This window comes from Phlebotomus argentipes, unplaced genomic scaffold (genome assembly GCF_947086385.1).
Source record: "Phlebotomus argentipes unplaced genomic scaffold, Phlebotomus argentipes genome assembly contig_5, whole genome shotgun sequence".
Taxonomy (NCBI): domain Eukaryota; kingdom Metazoa; phylum Arthropoda; class Insecta; order Diptera; family Psychodidae; genus Phlebotomus; species Phlebotomus argentipes.
In genome coordinates this window covers 11,380,609-11,402,947 of record NW_026776165.1, presented here as the reverse complement: position 1 = coordinate 11,402,947, position 22,339 = coordinate 11,380,609, and the positions used below count along the sequence as shown (strand labels likewise).

At 39.6% G+C, this 22,339-nt stretch overlaps 1 protein-coding gene across 2 annotated transcripts in view; it reads left to right on the top strand.

Moving 5' to 3' along the window:
* The window catches only part of LOC132255820 (protein kinase C, brain isozyme-like), a 36,019-nt gene that overhangs the window by 970 nt on the left and 12,710 nt on the right, over positions 1–22,339 (top strand). Inside the window, exons 2-4 of one of the 2 annotated variants that reach the window (XM_059751981.1) lie at positions 18,050–18,081; positions 18,177–18,259; positions 20,762–20,873. In XM_059751981.1, coding sequence (XP_059607964.1) covers positions 18,050–18,081; positions 18,177–18,259; positions 20,762–20,873 — 227 coding nt within the window. The remainder of the gene's footprint in view (positions 1–18,049; positions 18,082–18,176; positions 18,260–20,761; positions 20,874–22,339) is intronic. The other variant, XM_059751982.1, reaches the window with a different exon arrangement.

Sequence of the window (22,339 nt, the reverse complement as noted above, 5' to 3'; positions counted from 1 at the left end):
AAAACTCCCCATATTCTCTGTGTAATCAGCAGCAATTGTCTGCCGACGCACAGACACAATTCCCTGGAGAGCGCACGACTTCCATCTCCCCTTGAGACACGGCCATCAATGCAAATTGAATTAAGACGAGTGGAGATTAAGTTTTCGAATCCAATGGCGAGTGAAAACACTTCCAAGTAAATTGGAAATGTACGGGCGCGAGCGCGGGGAAGGGCATGATTTGGGGATGCAAGAACTTCCGGTGCGCAAGACACGGTGCTGCAACTGGTTGCATACAAAAGACACTGTGTGCCCTACTTTCCCAATGAATGAATCCCACAGAGCTCTCTGTGTCACTGCAGGGAAGTGCGCGAATAATTTAGCCTCCCCATCGAGATCGATATATGTGCATTGCCTGGGTTCTGTGCCTCTTTAGCGCCTCGCAAAATCACCACTTGTGCTGCTGCACCTGGCCGAGCGCGCCAACCATTGAGAAGGGCGCGATAATTCAATAACAGGAGTGCTAATTAGCTGCCAAAGCCAATTACAAGACACTCGATTTTTCTTGCCCTCCAGTGGCGTGATTTGCAAATATTGCCGCAAGATGCCTGTTCGCCGGACGCGCTCAGCAATTTGCAATGCGAAACCACATGGCAATATAGTTTGGATTTGTGGAGACTAATGAGCAAAGTTAGTGACCTCAAATTGCAGCCATATCGAATGTAGCCCGGATGCTGAAATATCCATCTTCCGGAAGCTTCCAATGTCTTCACATAGTGTTAAACTGCAAACAACACACTAGAGACAGTGAAAATAGACCACGAAGAGAATATTTTGTTATATATTACAGAAATCCAAAGGGAGACTGTAAATTGTTCTAAGATCGAACATAACCTCAAAAGTATTAATTTAAACTTGAAAAATCTTTCTTAAGAACATTTTTTGAACGATTTTGACTCTGAATAATCAGTTTTGAGTTCAGTGCCAAGTCATAACAGATAATTTTGTGATCTAGATAACTTCCAAGCAGTCTTTAAAGATCTCTTAGTGGTATTTTGAGGTTATGGTCGAATGAGATATCCACAAAAGCAGGTTTCTGTGTATTCTTACAGAAATACCGAACAAAAACATTATCAATTCTTAGTAAATTGTCCTTAGGTAGAAAGGAATGCCATTCGTCCATTCCATTCCATTCCATAAGTTTTAAATGCAATTGCTCCTCATGTGCTATTAAATTTTGCGCCACTGTTAGTTTTGAAACCCAGTCAAATATAATTAAAACGGAATTCCTCTGCCAGTTTAGTCACATTCTCTTGCAATTATGAGACATTATTATGTCAAAAAAGCCTAATCTCGCACCAGACGAGATTAAATCGAGAGGTTTGTGTGCTCAAGAGTAAACGGCTTGATGCAAGAGCCACAAATAATCTCACTAATGTGGCATTTAAAATTGCGGTTGTGCAAATTGCAGTGAAAATTCTGTCGTAGAGCACGCGTTCCACTCTTGTCATGATGAGAATTTCTCATTATCGCCTCCACAATGGCGAACAAAATTGCTGGACAAATTGAATTTTCTGATGACCAAAAAACATAACGTCATCCAGACTGCTTTTCATCCCTTAATTGTGGGCAAATTTCGAGAGTGTTTGGGTCATCAGAGAGAAGTATACATTATGTATTGAGTGATCGCAAAAGGGGCTTCAAAGGGAGAAGCGGCAAGAGAACTTGCTATGAAATTTCCACTTTTTTCCCATTATCATGTCACTCCATCTAAACTGGATTCACATATAAATCAACATCGATGACAATGTGAACCTCTTCCTCACTTCAATTATTTCAATCTTTCTCCTCTTTGTCTTGGAAAATCAATAAAGATTCTCCACTCGTTTGCCACACAAAATGACTTCATTCGCGACCATCTCTTTGGCATCTTATAGGGAATATATACGAAAAATTCATGCCGCCTCAGAAGAATTCACTCGCGGCGCTTCGGACTCCAGAATGTCGCTGGAATTATGGCGCTTTTTTGTGGCTCAGAGTCCAGAGAAAACAATCCGAATGCAGCATAATTGGATTGTGTCAGTTACAAGGCATCGCTAATTCACTCTTTCCACACCAACTCTTGCCGCTGAGCGATCGTACTCAGGTTTCTCTCTATTAGCACTACATTATTCACTTGTAACTCAATCATCGCAATCCGTACGTCAAGATGTGAGAAATGACGATCGCCTCACTTTGATAGCCAGCACTTTGTCCACACTTTTCACAAATATATTGGCTTAGTGAAATTCACCCAAACCTCGTTCGAAACCCAATGAAGTTGCAAGTTTAATTTTAAACAACCTTCAAGTCCAAATCTCATTTCATTGCCAATGCGAAATGGAGAAGAGGAGTGAGTGAAGAAAAAACACACACACAATTCCGGCAACTTGTTTTCAGTTTTGTGGAGAATTAATGTGTGAACCTTCCTCTTGAGCACATTAATTTTATGCTTCGTCGACGGTTCAACGCATGAAATGCCGAATTTTCGCGGAAAAAAGACTGTGTGTCATTAAATTGGGACTCCCAATGGGGTGTAATTAATTTACCGAATGCTGGGCAAACGGAGACTGATAAAATAAATATAATGGGAATGTTGTTTGCATTTCAGCTGGATTTTTATGTGTGATAAAATATACCATTTCTTCCAAACAATTCAATTTGTTCATCCACTGAGCAAATAAGCAAACCCGACAATGTGTGAATTTTCGAGACATTCGGCGAGCATTGGAACGCTTCGAATTTGTCAATTTTATAGGCTCAGCTGAAAGTTTACCGCCAAGAAGAAGGCGTGCTTATCAGTTTGCATTCCAATTGTATTGTTTTCTCATCATTTATTTTCTTAAAACTGAAACTTGTGTCGTGAGAAAGAGGATTTCTCCTACAGATAAAGCCTAAAAGCTTTCGGATTCTAAGAATTCTGTTCGAATGCATTCCCGCACTCTTTGCTCTCCCGTTGGAAAAGGGAAGAAAAGTTCGCACACGATAAGTGGCTTTTTGTGGCATGTAAAGTTCTACATAACAAATTTCCTCGCCAAAAAACATACATATAAGTACATATATTTCAAATGGATGGAGAATAAAAATTTATTCACCGACGAGAAACATATTTTCTCAGCGCGAAAGAGAAAAGAATTCAAGTCGTTTTTTCCATATAATTACTTTATTGGCATAATTCGAGACCGTGGGGGATTTTTCATATGCGGAAAAAGTTCTCTCTTTCACAACTTTTCACAACAGCGTCGCGATATATATATATTTTTTTTGCAAAAGAAAGAGGGAAGGAAAGAATGTCATCGGAGAATGTTACTCCTTGGCATTTTATACCACGCACGTCATATATTGGAATTGTGTGGAATAGAGAAAAGGGCTTTTCCACTAATGTCACAGTCACGAAAATTCACAATGGCACGCCTTTTTCATGGCTCAGGACATCGCCAGTCAATTTCCACGCGATAAACATCTCGAAACCCCTTTGGGTTGTGTGCTGTGAGGCTGCGGACAAGTCCTCAAAGCCACCACGAAAGCCGATATCGTGTTTAGGCTAATTTATCCTCATTTGTTTGCACTTTCACAACTACAAATGGCGGCTTTATTGCTTGCCAAACTTTTAATTAGCATTTAACCATTTCGCCCAACTCTGCGTCGCTCCGCACTTTTGCCACCCTCATCTTCAGCTCACCAGCCGGCACTCCAGTAGCATTGTGGGGCTACGGGGGTGAGAGGATCTTCCACCAAATTGACCACATAACAGAGATTTTTTCTTCCGACCACTTACCTCGCCTGTGATAGAGGCTAAAAATAATATTGGGGAAGTATGAAAGCTTCTTTCTCTCACTCTCGCCGGCTTTTTATTGCCCGGGCGAGCGACTGAGGCGGAGCTGCGAGGCAATACAGTAATCAATCATAGTGCTCTTTATTTGCAAAGTATTGATCATGCCACCAACGCTGACTCCCAATTTACATACAACAGGAACACGTTCACTCGCGGCGCTTGAAATCTGAGGATTGCTGCCACATTTGAAGCTCTCCGGCGAGCTTTGAAGTTCCTCCAAGATACTTTTCAATGAGCCTGCACTGGAGTTTTGCACTTGAGATTGTTCTTTGATATTCAAATTCCCAGTGCTAATTCATAATGCTACATTATACTGACGAGGAGTAGAGTTTGCGTGGAAATTAATCAAGGGGGAGATATTGTGGTGAGCTGGAAGTAAAGTCATTCTTGTGCCTAAGATATTATTTTACATTTACTGGCACAATAAGAATGAAATCTGTTGAAGATGACAAGTTTTCAATTTTAAACGTACACAGTTTAACCGTATTATCTCCCCCTTGGAATAAATTTGGAGCTTGCAATTCAGAAGCATCGGGCTTTGTGGGTAGAATAGTTGGCGAAGCCAAGCAGATGGGCCACTTATTTGCCTATTATTGTGGGGAAGTATCAGCAAATGCACAGAGTCCACAAGTGTTAATTGGATGAATGAACACTCTGCAGAGTCCAACTCCTTCCTGTTCGGCATTCTCTCATCCTCTGGGCGAGCGATGGCCTTCATCCGCAAAAGACGATACGCAAAAAGGGTCAAAGGTACATGAGAGAGTGGCTTGTGTTATTTTAGCATCGTTAAAAAGTGATGGGATTGGAGTTGATGTTGATATTTTATACATAAAGAAATTTTCGTGTATAATATCCAACATAATAATGCGAGTGGGTGTGATTTCAAAGAGAGCAACATTTTGTATAGGTGATGCTCTCGGCAAGGCTATTAAACATTCAAAAGTCACCAATTTATTCATGCCATTTGACTTTTTGACGAGCATCCATGGAAATTGATATGGCAAGTGGCTGAGTTGGCTTAAACAACAATGGTTATTAAATCATAAGACAATTTAATTATGCAGAGACTCCTCGGCAAGGATCAACTTTTCCACAGCACAAATCCACCGAGTGGGAAGCACCTTTGCGAAGTGACCCCACTTTGGCATAGGTCATTTCCACCGTCAAGAGTCAAAGGAGTCATTAGCGTCACGCAACGCAATTCCTCCTTCTGCTCCCTTAATGTCCCTGATTACAGAAGGCTTCCAGTATCGCCAGTGACATCTTATGTGTGGCCACCGTAATGACAACGACCTCTGCTTTTGGCATACATTTGCCGCACGCAGACGGCCTGTGCGTGTGCAAAGCTCTAACGACCCTTGCGAAGCTCCGGCCGGGGCTTTTATGTGCTTTCCGTGCTGCACTGAATACGTGTATGTTGACCGTGTGGAAAAACATGGATTTGTTTGTGCACTTGACGGCTTTTCACAGAGCATAAATACCGTCATCACAACAATTGTGACCCAACAGAGTGCATTCATAACTGTCCGCAAAAGCTTTCACATGCTCTTCAAGCTAACTTCACACCACGAACTTTGGCATTTTGCGCAAGATGAGGAGTATTTGTCGCCTTTTCTCCCGAAAATGTGTACTTAACACCCTCTCAGTTTGACATTTTGCACCATTTGACACGTCCAGAGGGCGGAATAAAGCACCTACTGAAGCGTATTCAGCCTTTTTGCTGTGTGTGAACATTTCTCAAATGTCAATCATATTCGTATTCTGCATAAATTCATTTACGGCGGAAATTGAATATAACAAATATTTAGCAATTTATTTGTCACAAAGCGCCTAAAAGTGGGTTCATACAATTTTCACATTGAAGGCCGAAAATGTCGCCTAGACAATTTGGCGTTAATTAAAATTTTCAATTGGTCCGCATGACAGGAAAATTAAGGGCATTAAAATACAACTGCAGATAGATATTTTTAGTTTGGCACTAATCAAAGAGTAACTGTGGGAATTTATCGCAGAATGACACCCTGAGGAGTACAAGATAAGTAAATTATAAGTGACATCTTGACGGTAAAGTGATTCTCAACTAATATGCAATCAATATTATACGTGACTTAAATGGATTATGTTGTCTTCAATTTGCCATCACGTAAATGGACGGATATACGTGGGACTTTAATTGAGAGAAGGTCGAGGAGATTTAAAGTGCGACAGAATCTCGTAGCACAAGTTCACGTCGATGCTTTCACGTTTATTGTACGGTGTGTAACTATTTTTAGCTGAGGCTTTCTATATCCATCACGTGGATGTGCAGCGTAGTCAAATTAGATCTATTTCAACTTTGGATTATATTGGAGGGTTCTGTGTAGTTCAATATAAATATTCTTTTTCCATTCACCCCATTTCATCGCGGGTGGAGCACAGTGGCGAATCAGGGGGTGGCGCGAAGAGGGCGCAGAGAAACACTTGGATATCTTGGATTTGCAATTTTACCTTTCTATAGACGGCATTTTATCAAGTCTCACAAATTGTGGGCATTAGGAATAGGAAATCGAATATATCGGAAATGCTCCACATCCAAATGACAAACGATAAGTCAGTGAATTAGAGACAAGACAGTTAAAATGTAAGTTTTTACTGCCCAGAAAAACAGGCTGAATAGACAGTTTGAAGACAGTCCGTCTTCAAAGTGTGAGAAAAGCAATATTTAGTTCCTTTTGGAAAGCAATAATAAATTGCAACTGCAACTTCTTTCCTTCAGAAACTTGTTTCTAATCATTACCGGACTTTCGACAGATATTCAGATGCGCTAAAAGCCGCTGTCCGCCACTGGTGAAAAACTTCACATGTGTGACTGGCTGTATGGGAATTTTATGCTCCGCCGAGAGCCCTGGAGCGAGATATGTAGAATGCGAGATGGAGATCTGTTGAATTTCAACGAGGGCGCACACATTTCCATGATATTCCCATGAGGGTTGGATCGCAATATATCTCTCGAGGGGTAGAAGAACTCCCTCGCAATGTCTATTTGGGCCCAAATGTAATTTACGCGAGAATTAAAACACCTTCTTCTATGGGTGGATTTCATTCAATAACCACCATCGTGACTGATTTAACACCACAGAATACGTCATTAATCGCAAGTTAATCTCATGCGATAGACTATCAATTATATGACGATAGAGCTTATCAATTTCCCACTAAATCGCCCAATTTCGTATGCATTGACTCAATTACTGATAACTCTCTTCTTTTATCAGTTAAGGTGGCTTTCTATATCACCATTTCATAGACTTCACTGTGATGCAGTGCAATTTACATTCCATACAAGTTTATGCGATCAATATTAAAAATAGAAAAGCCAGGAATGCCTTTGCTCTGGAAAATTTCACACCAGTATGAATAAATGGAGCAAAAGCGAGTGGAGATAGAGAGAGAGAGAGACATTTCCCAAGCTGGTGTAATCATAGAGATTCTGAGGAAAATCATCACTTGAATCAGCTTCAGAGGGATTAATTTTGCGCAAATTAACCATTTAGAAATGCCTGCCGAGACGCGCGAAGTCATTGGGTTTTGCGGTTGCCGTGGAAAATTGTTGGAGACGCTGAACAAACAGACAGAAATCCCAATTGTCTATGGAATCTTCGGCAGCAGTGAGCGAGAGTGACACAATGGATCCACCCTATAAATTTGGGGGTGGGCTCGACATCTTTTGAGGACACTTGAGGCGGATGCGCGACATTATATAATATCTTCAAATTTATTGATGTGGAACTTGTTGTATTTATGACAGTTTCACGTGAGCGCCAGCATCCGCCAAAGCGAGTATTGATTTTCCACATAGAAATCGCCATCGCCGAGGTTCCATGTCTTTATCACATTATAATACTCCGCGTCCTCTCTTCCCATTGCATTCCGCACCGCAAAGGCAGTGAAATTTTTTTCGTCCAAACACACTCTTAAGCCCTGTCTGAGGGCAATCAAACGTCATTAATTAATCACACGCTATTTTTACTTCGCTCTTTGGGTGAATTACACAGTGGCGAAATCAAATGTGTTATTAAACACTTGACGTCACGGATAGGCGCGGATGAAAGGTAAATGAAAATTTCTCAGAACGAATAAACGCAATAATTCCAGATTTCAAATACATTTTGGCATGAATCTTCACTGAAAACTGTTTATTTTGACGGGAATTATCTTTTATCTAAACACGCAAAGTCTGGTACACATGAAGCGACAAAAGTAAATCGTATCGAGATGTTTGTTTGAAATCCGGAAATCATTTAATTCCCAGAATGGGTAAGTCACTAGCCGATTTTTGAGTAATCTTTACAGTCTAAATAAAAAGTGTTTAAATATTTTTTTATATGGATAGAAATAATCAAATAACCAAAAATTGAATGTTTTTAACAAAATAATAAAATATTTTCTGACTTTTTAATTAAAAATTAATATGTTTTAAGCTTGCCTTAATATTTGGAGAATATAAAAAAAATCATACAATATATAAACATTGATTTTTACAATGTATGGAAAAATCAGAGTTGCAAAAAATCAAAAAATTGAATATTTTTGGACTAAATTTTTAATTAAAATGTATATATATATTTAAATTTTGATTAAACAAATAATCAAAATTTTAATAAAAATCATGAAAAATAACAAAATAGTCTCAATTTGCGAGTGATTTTTCTCCTTGATTTCCAATAAAAATTTGCTTTTGTGAGACATTTCCAGAAGATTAGATTTGAACCATAAAAACAAATTCTGTATCAAATTTTCCCATGACTTTTGGCAACTCATATATTTCACATTTTCAATCACAATACACTTGGCTGTAAATTTTATATTTGCATTATTCATCAAACTGGAGAAAGTGATTCGCTGCACAAAGGCGCGTATTCTTCGTTTGCGGAAATTCTCTCCGAGATTGGCTAAACTTTTGGCGGTTTTTCACAGCACACGCGATAACAATACATGCCATAGAGTTGGTGAAAATTTTTCGGGCTCAAGTATAGAATTACTTGGTGGGAGTTTTTGAGGTATCGAGAGAGATAGGATGCCGTGCAATCAATCGATAATGGAGGTGAATTTGGGATGTTCTCTCGCTCTGGCATTTTTCCTTTCCATTCACCCGCAACATTTACAGCGATGGAGACTGTAAATTGGGCACATAATGTATGTGACTGTGTATATCATGGTGATGGGAGTTTTTTTTTCTCCCTTCGTAGAGTGAGAGATTGGAGGGATGAAAGTGAGTTATTTATGTTTATACGTGGAAAACATTATTTTACATGTTGCAAAGAAAATCTATGAAAGACACAAAAAAGAATGGATAAGAGACAGAGGATGTCATCCAAGAGCTGAAATATGGCTTGTGCGGCAATATGTTAGGATGTTCACCTCAAACTTCTCCCACTCTCTATAGCGGCTTTGATATACTCGGGAAACGAGGCACAAAATTCAATTTGTTGCGCTGAAATCACATAATTCAATCGGCATAACTTCTCAAGTAGACATCAAGATGATAGGGTTTTGGCATGAAGAGGTTTCACTCTTAGGCCTTCAATCCTTCGCTACTTCTCCTCACGCCCTGATTAAAATCTCACGAGTGAAAGTCACACAACAATGAGCGAATGCGGGAAGCAAAAAACGCTAAAAGTATATAATATTCTTCTACTACTTCACCCATTCCTTGACTTTTCAGGCAAAGGGCTAGAGGCTGCCATTGAGGGCGCCCCGCCGGGCCTCCGTGTCTTAAGATTGCAGGGGTGGGAAGACAGCCATGACCTTCCTCAAGCATGAGAACAATAAGGTTTTGCAAGTGTGCAGAAAGAATTTTGAGAGGCCAAACGGCCAAGAAAGTCCCCAGCATTGTTACTGCAAAAGGAGACATTTGATGAAAGGGCCTCTCGAAGACTTATCTTGCTAGTTTAACCTTCAATCCACTTGTTATATAATTCATAACGACAAGGTCGCATGTGAGGAAGCCATACAGCAGGGGTTGATCGATAATGATACATCATTTAGGGCTTTTTCGGCTGCCTCTGTTTTCAATGTTGTGCCCTTGCTGAGTGTGGATTCCATTCTGGAAGGCCAATATCCTCAAAATTCCCACCATTCAACCCTTTCTCTCTCACCCTGAGCGGAGAATTGATTGGAAAAGGCCAGCGAAGCTGCAGATGGGAGACTAAGATAGTGGAAAACTACACCCCAATTTGGCCTTCTCTGCCACTTGTGCGAGAAATCGATGAACCCCACGGTAGATAATAACGAAAATTATTTTTAGATCTCACGAGGCAAGAGTACAATTTAATTTTAAACTCGATAATAGTCCCCGTTCAGCGTCTCTCTCACTCGAAGGACGAAGAGCATGAGAAGGAGGAGCGGTGATACAATTGCTTTCTCTGCAAGTACTTCCGAAAGCTTTTCACCTTCAGCACGAACACATAATCTAATCATTCCGACTGAATGCGCCGTCTTATCACTCTCCTTTTTTCTGATTATTTTGTCAAATGGGTGGCGGAAAAAGCGATTTTCTACTGAAGTAGAATCTGAGTGAGGTGAAATTTTCAGGCCTTTTCCTCTGTTTAACGTGTCACATATGATGCCTAAAAATTGATTTTCTATTATTCTCAGAACAGATAAAATAAAATTTTACTGAATGCCACAGAATTCTTGCGAACGCCACAAGCAATAATGCTCAACGTTCTATATCTTATCATCCCTCATTTCTCACCTTAGAAGCATATCTTTAGACAATAGAATTGTACTGCAATTGTTCTATTGATGGAGATTAATCAATTGTCCTTCCTAGAATAAAGGAGAATTTCTTATAAACCATCTAAGATATTTGTCAATGAAAGTCGAAGAAGCAATATTTTTCTTGGTATGTCGGAAATCATGTGAAGTTCCGCTTCTAGGTCGGCTTTTTATTTGTCATGTAATTCCACCGCAAGGGTCAATAAGGGAATCAATATAGAGCAAATATGGTGAGGCCAGTTAGGAGGGAAATTCGAATATTTCCTTTCCTTAGCACAGAGAATAAATAGCACACGTACAATTGCCAAAGTGGATGGAACCTTGCGTTGGAATCCTTCAGGATTAATTCTCCTCGTAAATTGATGAGTTTTTTTCTCGCATGGAAGATTTATGTTTTCATACTTGAATTTCTTCTGACTTCTCCAGCATTTTCGCAGCTCATGCGAATGGACTAAAGGATGATTCGATGCGTGTGCGTGTGTGTGTGTGTGCCAAGTGGCTTGAATGAAGAGAGTGTGAATGAATTATTCACTTTATACAGTCTATTTGTGGGGACAACTGACCAGGCATAATTTCCTCTCGCTCCGTTTAATCATTAATAAATTCGAATCGCTCTGAATTTGCAAACATTTTTCCATCTCCTGAGCCAAATAAACTTTTCACTTTCTTCTAATGAATCGAGCATGACTCTATTTCACCCTTCATGCAATATGCAAAGCAGTTCGCATAGCTCATGTACTTCCTGGTTGGGTGAAAGTTTGAGGAGTCCTGCAATTCAAGCTCTCCACTTTTTCCCTCTCTTGCATTTTTTTTGCACATTCACACCGAAAGTTCCTGCAATACTCGCAATGCAGCCGTACGAGTGACGGTAAGAAATTTCACAAATTGCTTCCTCTTTTCCTTCTGTAAAACCCCTTTTTTCGTGACCACTCTAAAGTACAAATTTAATTTTAATTTCCCTGCTGCGACAGAATACTCTTTTCACCCTCTGTCCACATGAGAAAATGCCAGCTTAGCACATTTCCACCCAGTGCACCGTCTCGCGGCGACAAACACACCAAGCGAGGCTTCTGCCATCCGGAGTATTTTGCTCAATTTAATGGAATTTCCCACTGAATATATCGCCCATTTCTCTATTTCCCTCCGCACAGCAACTTATAAGACGATTAACATAACAATTTCAATTACACCATGCAAATCGCACTGCGAATCGCTGCCAGTTTTAATGGGCATCCTCTCCAATTTCCGAGACGCGTTTAATTGGATTGCGCCATAAAGAAATCTCTTGTGCGATTTATTTTGACACATTAAATCAATACTGCCGGGACGTGTTGATTTTGCCCATCGAAAGTCCTCGACTGAGCTTTGCGACTTGTTGAGCACTTCCGCCAGAATGGATGACTTCATGCGGACCCCGAAAGCCGGCGGCTGTGGAGACTTTAGCGCAAAAAAGTGCCTCCTCGCAACTTTATGTGCGTCTGTCGCAAATGGATGTGTCGTAACATATCAAATCTCACTTGTTATATTGATTGTCAAATGTCTCGTCCAACACACAGTGCGTCTCTTGAGCTCTGGAGCGTCGAGAGGCTTGACTAGAGGAAAAAGTCATAATAAATGTGGCCTTCTACTAGATTCTCAGCATTCTAATTCAATGCAGTTTCATATCTAACTGGGAAAATCATGCAACAATGGATCAATTTATTCTACTCTCTATAGAATAACTACAATTGATTGGCATCTGCTAAAATCATGGGAATATCAATAATCCATTTTCATTACTTATTTTCATGTATTTTTTTTTTGAATTTGCCACCAACTCAATTACACCGTGTCACTTTCATGAATTAAACCACGTATCAATTTCACACTGGATAAGCAACATAAAGCTATATAGTAGCTAATTGGTCATTGTGTTATTGATAAACTTGTCACAAAATCCAATTAAGTGGGTTGCGATGCTGCGGTGAATCAGATTAACCCTTTTCCCAAACGTGTACTTCAATGAAAAATTTAACAATTTAGCAATCTGTTTTCCTGACAAGTGGTTACGTTGAAGTTCGCCGTGTGTGCGCGTAAATTCACCAGCAAAGCCGCGGTGCAATTGACGCAAGTTGAAGCAGTCAGTGGGACAATGTATAAAATGAAAACATCCGCAAGACACTTAAGAATGTGACTCTAATGAATTTGGTGTGTGATTGCGGTCTTGCCTGACTGTGCAGCTGGAGAGGCGATCGAATGGCGAAAGAGTGTTGGAAAATCGACCTGGAATGGAGGAAAGTGGTGCAGAAATATTGGATGTTGAGAGGGTATCTCCAGTTCAGCTCTATCATGTGGCCACCTTCTATAAATAATTTGTACATATGTCCATTACATATTTAATGTGGAGCAGGTTTACTGGTATGTATGTATAAACAGCCCCTCGATGAATTATTCATGGCACGTGAACATATTAAGCGAATCATTCCATCTGCTCTCTGCTTGTTCGCGTAAGACAAATTAATACGCGCGAGAGTGACTTGATAAATGCAGCCACGATTTCAGAATGATTTGCACCATATAGAACTGCATCGATTGCAAAATCCATTGGCATTATTTTTGCTCACCCACACGCGCAATTTTCCATTACAAATCTACTCACAGCTTCAAGCTGTCGCCGAAAAGAGTTCGACAAAATGTCCTGCACGTTCTCTGGCATATCATCTATACCTGGAAATGTTTGGATATGTGACAAAAAGTTTGTGTGCCAGACTTCTTGGGTGTCTCATTAAGTTCGCATCATGTTGAAAATAGCACCATTGAAATCGATAAACTTCCCAAGCAACTTTTAATTATAACACATCTCTAATTAAATTTCGCACAAAGTTCAACTGGCGTGATTCAATAGCACATAATAGGAAAACATCTTTGGGAATGTATAGCTCATCCTCTTAGGTTGAATGACTTTGGACAAGTCAACAGAGAATTTCCCTTCCATTGAGCGGAAGAAACTTTTTCCTAAAATTTTCATATTCAATAGCTTTTCCTCCCACCGAATGGAGGTTATTTGTCGGGGGCAAATTTATGTCAAAACTCCATGCAAATTGAATGTGATTAAAATCGTCTCACTGGGGAGAAAAGTTTGTCAATATCAATTTGATAAAGTGAAATTTGGACATTTCCAATTCAACAGAGTCTGCAAGTACGTTTAAATACTTAATGGGCGGAGCAATTGAGGAGGCGGAGCTTATAAACACACATTCACACGAATTTTGCTTCATGATTAAATAACTTGTTCCTTTTGCTCCAAGTGAAAGACCTTCTGAGAAATGGAGAGGTAAAATTGATTATAACGCTGTGAACACATGTTATATGTCGGTAATCTCATTTGTTTATAAGCAACACACTCACAGACTTTTCTATGAAAACACGAGGGTGACGCTTTTAGTACGACAATGTTGTGTGGTTTCCCAACAAAATTGCTATAAATCCTCGTGTCTGTTTGCTTCTTATTATATTTTCACTCTCACGGAGCATTTCATCCCTACATTTGACCATACCTATATGACACACTTGAGTGTGTAGTCTCATGTCTTCCGGGGAATGCTGGGCTTTGTGTGGAAAATGTGAAGGCTCTGTTTGTCGAATGGGAACTCGATAGTGTATTAGTGACATAAATCTTTTGGCCAGGCAGACACTTCAATACAGATGGTCGCTTCCTTGGGTGACGTGCCGAAGCCATTTTTCTTGCTCACATTGTGTCAAAGAGTGTAGCGAACCGCAACCAATATTTCACCGTGTCCGCGCACTCCTTTCATTATCCATAATGAGCCCTTGGCTTTTCTACATGCTCACAAGCAATAATTGGCCCTCGTCTGCTACTGACAGCGAGAAATTATGTGAAATCAATTAACCATTTTCTTAAATGTTCCCTCTTCCTTCCATCGCTGATTCCCTCTCACAGTCACTGTCTTCCCGTCGGTCTTCTGGAGCAGATCCCCAGGAAGTGCCTCTGATGACAGTTCAGCTGTCTAGTCTGTCTGATGATATAAAACAATTACTGGAGGAAGGAAAACCTCCTTTGACTTCCCCTGTCTCTTGCTCCCAAGATACCCAATGATGCTTAATGTGGAACAAAGAGGTGGAAAATCTGTCAGCACTCCCATGAACTTCGCCATTCTATATAAGATTTCGTGAAAATACACACAAATTGAATCCAATGTGAATATTCAGAGTGCACTGGTTGCACGTAAATTGTCGCATAGATTGTCACATTGAATGCCAAAGCACGACATCATATATTACGGTCGTGCTGATGTCGTCTGATATGGAAGATTGCTCCGAGCGAAGTCTCACGCAAATTGCAATTATGCGCAGACTTGTGCATTCACGCTTCAGATAACTCTTATCCACATAGCGTGCATTGCGATGCATCGTATCTTTCTGATAAGCTCCCATGGCAGCGTAAGGAATGCTAAGTGGATGATTTGGCTCACTTGAGCCACTGAAGAGAGCCTCGAGGATGTTGTGATAAATTCTCACCTTAAGCAAAGTGCTTATAATCCAGGTTCATCCTGATATTGACAAAATGCAAAGTAAAATGCAATTATCACTGCACTCACAACATACGAGACTGTGCAAAGCTGGGAATCTGAGAAGGAAGTCGAAATATGAGGAATTTGATCCATAATTTAATACACATCACTCAACTGCAGAACTGAGTTTTGATTTAAATGGACAAAAGAGCAATTATTCACTTGAGATATTGAAGAGATTCCTTTCATATCCTTTGAAAGAGCTTTAAAGCTCGACTCGCTACTATTTTGTGAGAATATCAAAGGTGGAATCAAAGGAGAAATTATATTCCTTACACCACTTCAAATTAAAAAAAAAAAATTTCTATGATTTTCTTCCTTCTGAGAATCTTTTCTCAGTTGTACATCACTTTTGCCCATATCTGTCCCTTGGACAGAACTTGCTGTTTAGCCGTAAATCCAATTGCTTACAGTGCCAACACGGAAGTCGCACAACTGCTATGAGATTTCCCATTTTTCGCTTCATCTCAGGTGATATTCTGGGAAAAATATTATTTGTGCATGGCATTTAGAGAATGTGGAGTATTTCCCTTTTCCCAGGAAAAGCAATATGATGTTCTCAATCAAGAGAGAATCTTTTGACATTTCCGCGATGAAAGAAATGCAATTTCCCTGCCACTTCAGTCAGACAATCTCACAGATTCCATCATTCTCATGGGGATTAAATTTCTCCAGAAAATTCATTTTAACTCTGGGATGATTGCAATATTGGATATGTCAGAGAATTCAGCATGCAAATGTCAGAATTTTCCAATTTATGTTTGCATTCAAAGAGCTGATGAACAACCTTGAGATCGTAATTCCCTAACCACGCATTTGATGAACCCTCGTTGGGCGGAAAATGTGCAAAAGACAGCTCAATGAGCTTGATTTGATTTGTCAGTGAATGACTGATTGCTGCAGGCATGAATTCATTGAAATGTGCGGTTCGGAAAAATTCATATTCAATATATATTAATTCATTCGACAGGCATCCTCTTCTATCCTGTCATATCCAATTTCTGCGCCTCGATTTTATCACCGCACACACGGTGCCACTGTGTAATCAAATACATTTACTGCCAGTGATATTAATTTACTAATTGCTCTCCTTTTGCTCTATTGCAATTAATTATGCAAAGTGGCGAAGGAAAGTAAACACACACACACAATAAGTCTGTAGGCACTTTTCTAATGCCATTTCCTCTCCAACGCCCAGAAACATCCTTCCGAAAAAAGAGGGACAATGATGAGGTCATAATCCACAGTTAATCAATACAACACTCGCCATTCTTTCACGATCATCATCACCGCCGGAAATTACGTCGCATTACTAAAGAGAAAATTCTATTAACTATCCCATTCCGAAAGCATTGAAGTGGCTTTCTGGGGCAGCGCGCATTTTCTGGTCGACTCCACCACAGATGTTCACACGGAGTGACGCGTTGCCGGAGAGCTTTTCTCCATTTCGAGAAATTGCCAAGTGCAAACTATAAAACCCACGTGCCACCAGAGAACTGCAGAGCTCAGCATAATTGTTTGCAAGTAATCCTCTGTCATCATCCATAAATCAAATTCACTACTCCTGTTATTAAAACACCAGCCATAAATTTAATTAGTGCGGGCATGACTTTAACCTCACACGCATTATCCCTTCGCAAAGCAAACGCAAATGCTCCATTTTCACGTTGTATAGTGTTGCCGAGACGACGTGCGTCTGGGAAAAAGTCCATTCACTGGAATTAATGCAAAAAGCTCCCCTCGAGAGTGTGTGTGTGTGTCCAAAAAGTTGGCATGGAAGTTGAAAAGTTTTTTCCATGCCACTCGACTAACACCTTTTCACCGGGTTAAGTGTCGTGTAATTGATTCAATTATCCCCTTGATTCCCACCCACACTGCCAATCTTCACTGTCACAGACACACAGAATTAATCTTAATTCTTAGCATTCCATAAAATTTTTATACTCCGCACACCGCCAATGTGATGCATATTTCATAAAAGAGACACATTTGCACGCGATTTTATGGCGGTCTTATGCAGTGAGTTTCGGCCCATTAACTGAAACAGTTGACGAAGTTAATCACGGTATTGGATGATAAATATGAGCAATTAATCAGCAAATTATGGGTATAATTTATGTGAGCAGACACTTGTTATTATATCGCTTTAATATCTCGGTCGTTCGACTATTGTGAGGGTCTCTAATGTAAGCCTTAATGAGCGTGCAATGTGTGTTAAATTGGGAGTGGCTGAATGCCCAGGTAAAAGTGCTTTCATTCGGTCATTTTCATCCCCAGCAAATTAATTCTTTATGCGCTCAGTAACGTGATCAAAATACACAATACATCCCTCATTAGCGCTGCCAAGACGAGAAGTGGATGTATTTATCCAGGGATAAAGTATACAGGTGCTCTGTAGACGTGGAAATCTCCATGATGAACTTTATTATTCAATTTTGCTAATCAATATAGTGTTAGTGTATCTCTTATAGTGTGAAGAACAATACAAATTTAAGGCATATTATCCCCTCCCCCCCTTGGTATGGTCTTCTGTTATATCACATTAACTTATACTAGTAGGTTTGGAAAAGTCAGAAGCACAGAAAAAGTGCGTTGATCAAGACTGTGGAGTCATTTGTTATTGTTGTTTGTCTTGTCATGAAAACCCGTGCTGGGAAATTGCAAAAGCGATCCCGAGGACTCTCAATTCAATTTATTTCGTATGTGAAATTCATGTCCCAGACCTTTGCACTGTTTGTATACATATTGATAATAAATATCGACCAAGAGTTGAATATTCATGCACGCAACCTAAAGAGGGGCGGAAAAGGTATATTCGTCCTCGAGCGTGAGCTTATCTCTCGTGTTCTTTCTTCCTCTTTTTCAGGGGCTTTGGCAAGCAGGGATTTCAGTGCCAAGGTGAGTCGGATGTCGCCTCGAGGACTGCGATGGACGAGTGGATGAGGGATTGAAAGTTGGCCAGGCATAAACATGGCAATTCTTTCAATTTTCAGTTTGCTCATTTGTCGTCCACAAGAGATGCCATGAATATGTCACATTCAAATGCCCGGGCGCTGACAAAGGAGCAGATTCCGACGTGAGTATCAGGACTTTTTTCCCACCCACACATCTCTTATCTCTCAAAATAGCAATTCTGCATATACAGTAAAATGACAGAAATATTAATATAAGGGCTTTTTGATAAGACAGCGTTCATTTGACAATTTTTTCAGTTTTTTTCTTGTCTCATTTTTTTCCGTTCAGAATACATTTAATATCTTTGAGTTTCTGGAGAAGAAAGGATCAAGTGCTTTCAAAAGAGTTTTGCGATAACAAAACGGTACACACTTCAACATTAGATGTATATTTAAGGATACATTTAAGATGCGCAGGATTTTTGGAGCAAATCGAGAAACACACCTTTCATGTTCATGTAAAGAATCATTGCGGATATTTTGTGATGAACTTTTATCAGCATGGCTTCTTGTATTATTACATTTCTCAGTGATATTTCTGGAATATGATGATAATGCCAAAGAAACTTGATATCTTTATCTTGAACTTAGTGCGACTTTTTGTCTTTTAGATGCAAAATCGTAACAGAGATCAAAACTATTTCATTTTATTTTCTGTGTCACATTTTTTTTTATTTTTGCAAGGGAATATCCACACACATAACCAAACACACACTCAAGTGAGAACACATATTTAATAAATTTCCATTTAGGGGAAACTTGTGAAAATGTCAAGGCACATCATGGGCGAGGAGTCTTAAAGAGATGCGCTTCTTGCCTGGTGGGGAAAATTTAAAGAGAACAATTGAGAATTGCAAACTTTAAAGCATAACAACTCACTGTGTAACTGCCTTCCCTTACAATTGCTGCAAAAAGCTTCGTGGAGAAGCTCCAGGCAAAAATATTACAAACCATAAAATAATAAACGAAAGAAGAGAGTTAGAAAATCTTCAGGGGCAGATAATTTGTGAAAAATGCAGCTTTCCTTCTCATGGCAAAGAATTCAATTCGATGAAGATTCGATATGTTTTATTTATGAGAGAATAACAACTGAATTTTCAATAAACGGTGGAAAAATCCTTTCACTAATGCTGAAATTTTGGCAACTTGGTCACCCTTTTGAGGCGAGATTGCTTGTTTGCCACCACAACAACCACCGAGAAGCGAACACTCAACAATTCCGTCGAGGATCTAAATGTTATTTTATACAAATGATTACATGAGACGAAGAAAGTTTTTTTTTCCACCTCCTGTTCAGGCGCAAAAGGAGAGACGGTTTCAACGTTTTGTGTATTTGAATTAAGAGTGTTTTGCGGGCGGAGAAATCCTTCACAGTGTAGCTGTGATGTAGCCATTGTTGCCACTCGTGTTGATATACATAAGAACATTGGCGTCCCGTTCTGCTCACGATGGTCTCACAGGCAAATACCAAGTGAATATGTTCTACATGGGATATGTTTCAGCATTTCTCTCTCTATTTTCACCCCCTCTAATCTTACGGATCTGCCGAGCTCTCATGCAGATTTTCGCTTCGGCGTCAACTTACCCATGATACAAATGTGCTAAATTCTTAATGTCAAGCCCGATTCTCATACTGTGGGCCAGTTTTGTGTGTCACCACATGAAGGCTCTTCTCAGCAAATGTCTCATTGGTCACGAATTAGCGCCATTGTGTTAATTAGCCCCGATAGTGGCGCGTGAGGATGACAAGGATCACGGGCAATTTTCACCTGGAAGCCAAACACTCAGACTGCCAGCAATTTGCAGCTCAAAGTTCGCCTCTCACTGTTTAAATTCAGAAATTTCACAAGCATATATTTGGCACAATTCCTCCACAATTGTTCACCATCATTCCCAACTGACTAATCTCCAGGTTGTTCTTGACCTTTCCTCCCAAGGCGGCAGAGAACATACAATTGAAGTTTGTCGGAAAGTTTCTTATCAAACTCCTTCTAATGGATATTTTACGTAAGAGAGCGAGGAGAGTGAATCAACAGCAAATTTGGAGGTGATTCTCATCGCATTAGCTCAACTTGAAAAAGCTTTCAGGTTCAGCAATTAAAGAGCATCCCAAGGAGTCTAAACATAGAGGAAAGTTGGGCAGTTTTAGCCACAATAACAGGCTGCCATTTGCCAAAGGACGGACAATATTGAATGAAGGAACAATATAAGTCTCATGTGACATGAAAAATTATACCTAATTAGCACACGTTTTATACGATATCTAATTATAAGCTGACAAGACGCATTTCAAAGGACATTCTATACATACATGTTTTTTTTGGCATTTATGTAATTCTATCCAGTAAAAATCTGTATGGAATATTGTGTCTCTGTGTTATGGATAGAGGGAAGAAAGGAATGAAATGTCGAGAGAAAATCCTCAAGTTTCAAGTGAGGAATTTCAGGAAGACAATGTGCGCCTCCGAATGACATTTTCACAAGAAGGACAATTGAGAAAACACCCAATTCTGACGCTCCTTCCACAATAATCCAGATCATATATACAATTATTGTGCTTGTGTACACGAAAACAAAGAGAATTTACCGATGAGATGGAAAGTGAAGAAAATTGTTTGTATCAGGATACACGAACCAGGCATGAATTTAAACCAGCCACCTACTCCAGTCCAACTTTCTGCGATCATTGTGGCTCACTCTTGTATGGACTGTACCATCAAGGATTGAAATGTTCAGGTAATGTCTCACAAAGCAACTAAACCCAATCATGTCGATGAAACTTTAATCCCAGAATTGTTAAAAGCGAGCAAGCCTAAATTGATAAATTCTTCACAACTAACAAAAACCACCACCAAGATCTCAGACAGAACCGCAACTCTTTCAATCCAATCAACTATTGTACCTCGCTTTTAATCTTAGATGTGGCTAATCTGTGTCTATCTTCTATACGTCCAGAAGTTTCCTCTTCAGTATCTTAAGCTCTCTCTTTCTCTCTGCCTTTCTATTATATATTGGAACATTTCTCGCTATTAGATGTGAATCAGAATCTTATCGAACAATTTTCTTCTCATTATGTCTTGAAATTATGATGATTTTCTTTTGCCCAAAATTACCATAACACCCACACATAGATTATAATATGACTTAATTCTCTACCATGTAAAAGCAAACTAATGATTAACAATGCTGAGTGTTTAATTTCTTTACAAGTATGCAAAGTGTCAGCCCTAATCGAATGAATGGTTAATTAATTCAGCACACCCACTCACTCTCGCTGAGGCTCTTCATCAATATCACGAGTGACATGTGGAAGGAGAAGAATGAAACGGCACTTTCCGCTTCCACGGCATTACATACATTGTACATATGTAGTGACTTTATTTAATTTATTAAGAAAGGCATCCACAATAGAGGGACTCTATTGGCAACGTAACTTGCCTGAATAAGTCCTTGCGGTTCAATCAGAGCTGTGAGCCGATGCGGTTGTAATATTTGCATAACGAACCATAAAAGCAAACCGTCTCGAGACGATAACGAATTGGGTGGGAGAAATAAAGTCAATTATATGACAATCGTATGCAATTTATTGTCTGAGCAACCAAAGTTTCTGTATTCATCGATAATTTCAGCAATTTTCAGTAAAACTGAGGAATGTGAAACTATATTTTAGGCATTTCCACATTGTGTAAGAGAAGCGAAATTGTGAAATTTACCAGAATTATTAAGATACGGAGTTAATAATTAGTAAATCCGTGATAAAAAGGATGAATTGCAAATATTTTTCATGTTCGCGCTCGAAAATCAGAGCCTCAATTGCAGATTTACCCGTTTTTGCAACTTTCTGCAACTGTGTTAAACTTTTTTAGTGGGAAATGATTCAAATATTAATCAATTTTCAGTCTTCGCGGAGTTTAAAAGTTCCGAACTATTTCAAGTGTGAAGATTTTTGATGTCTTCAGAAACACCTTTTTGCCACAAACCATCGCTCGGCTCACACTCTGGCAACTTTGAATTTATTTCTCACCAGCACACGAAAACAGTGTTTCATGTCGCTAATATGTGTGTCTCATAAAATTGCATTCATTAGCCATAGACTGGAAGCGCTTGATAAACGAAAGTCTCATTTATGCACAAGCAAACACACACAGAATCACTCATCCGATTAACGTTGACACTGTTGATGATGTTTTCTTCTGCACTAA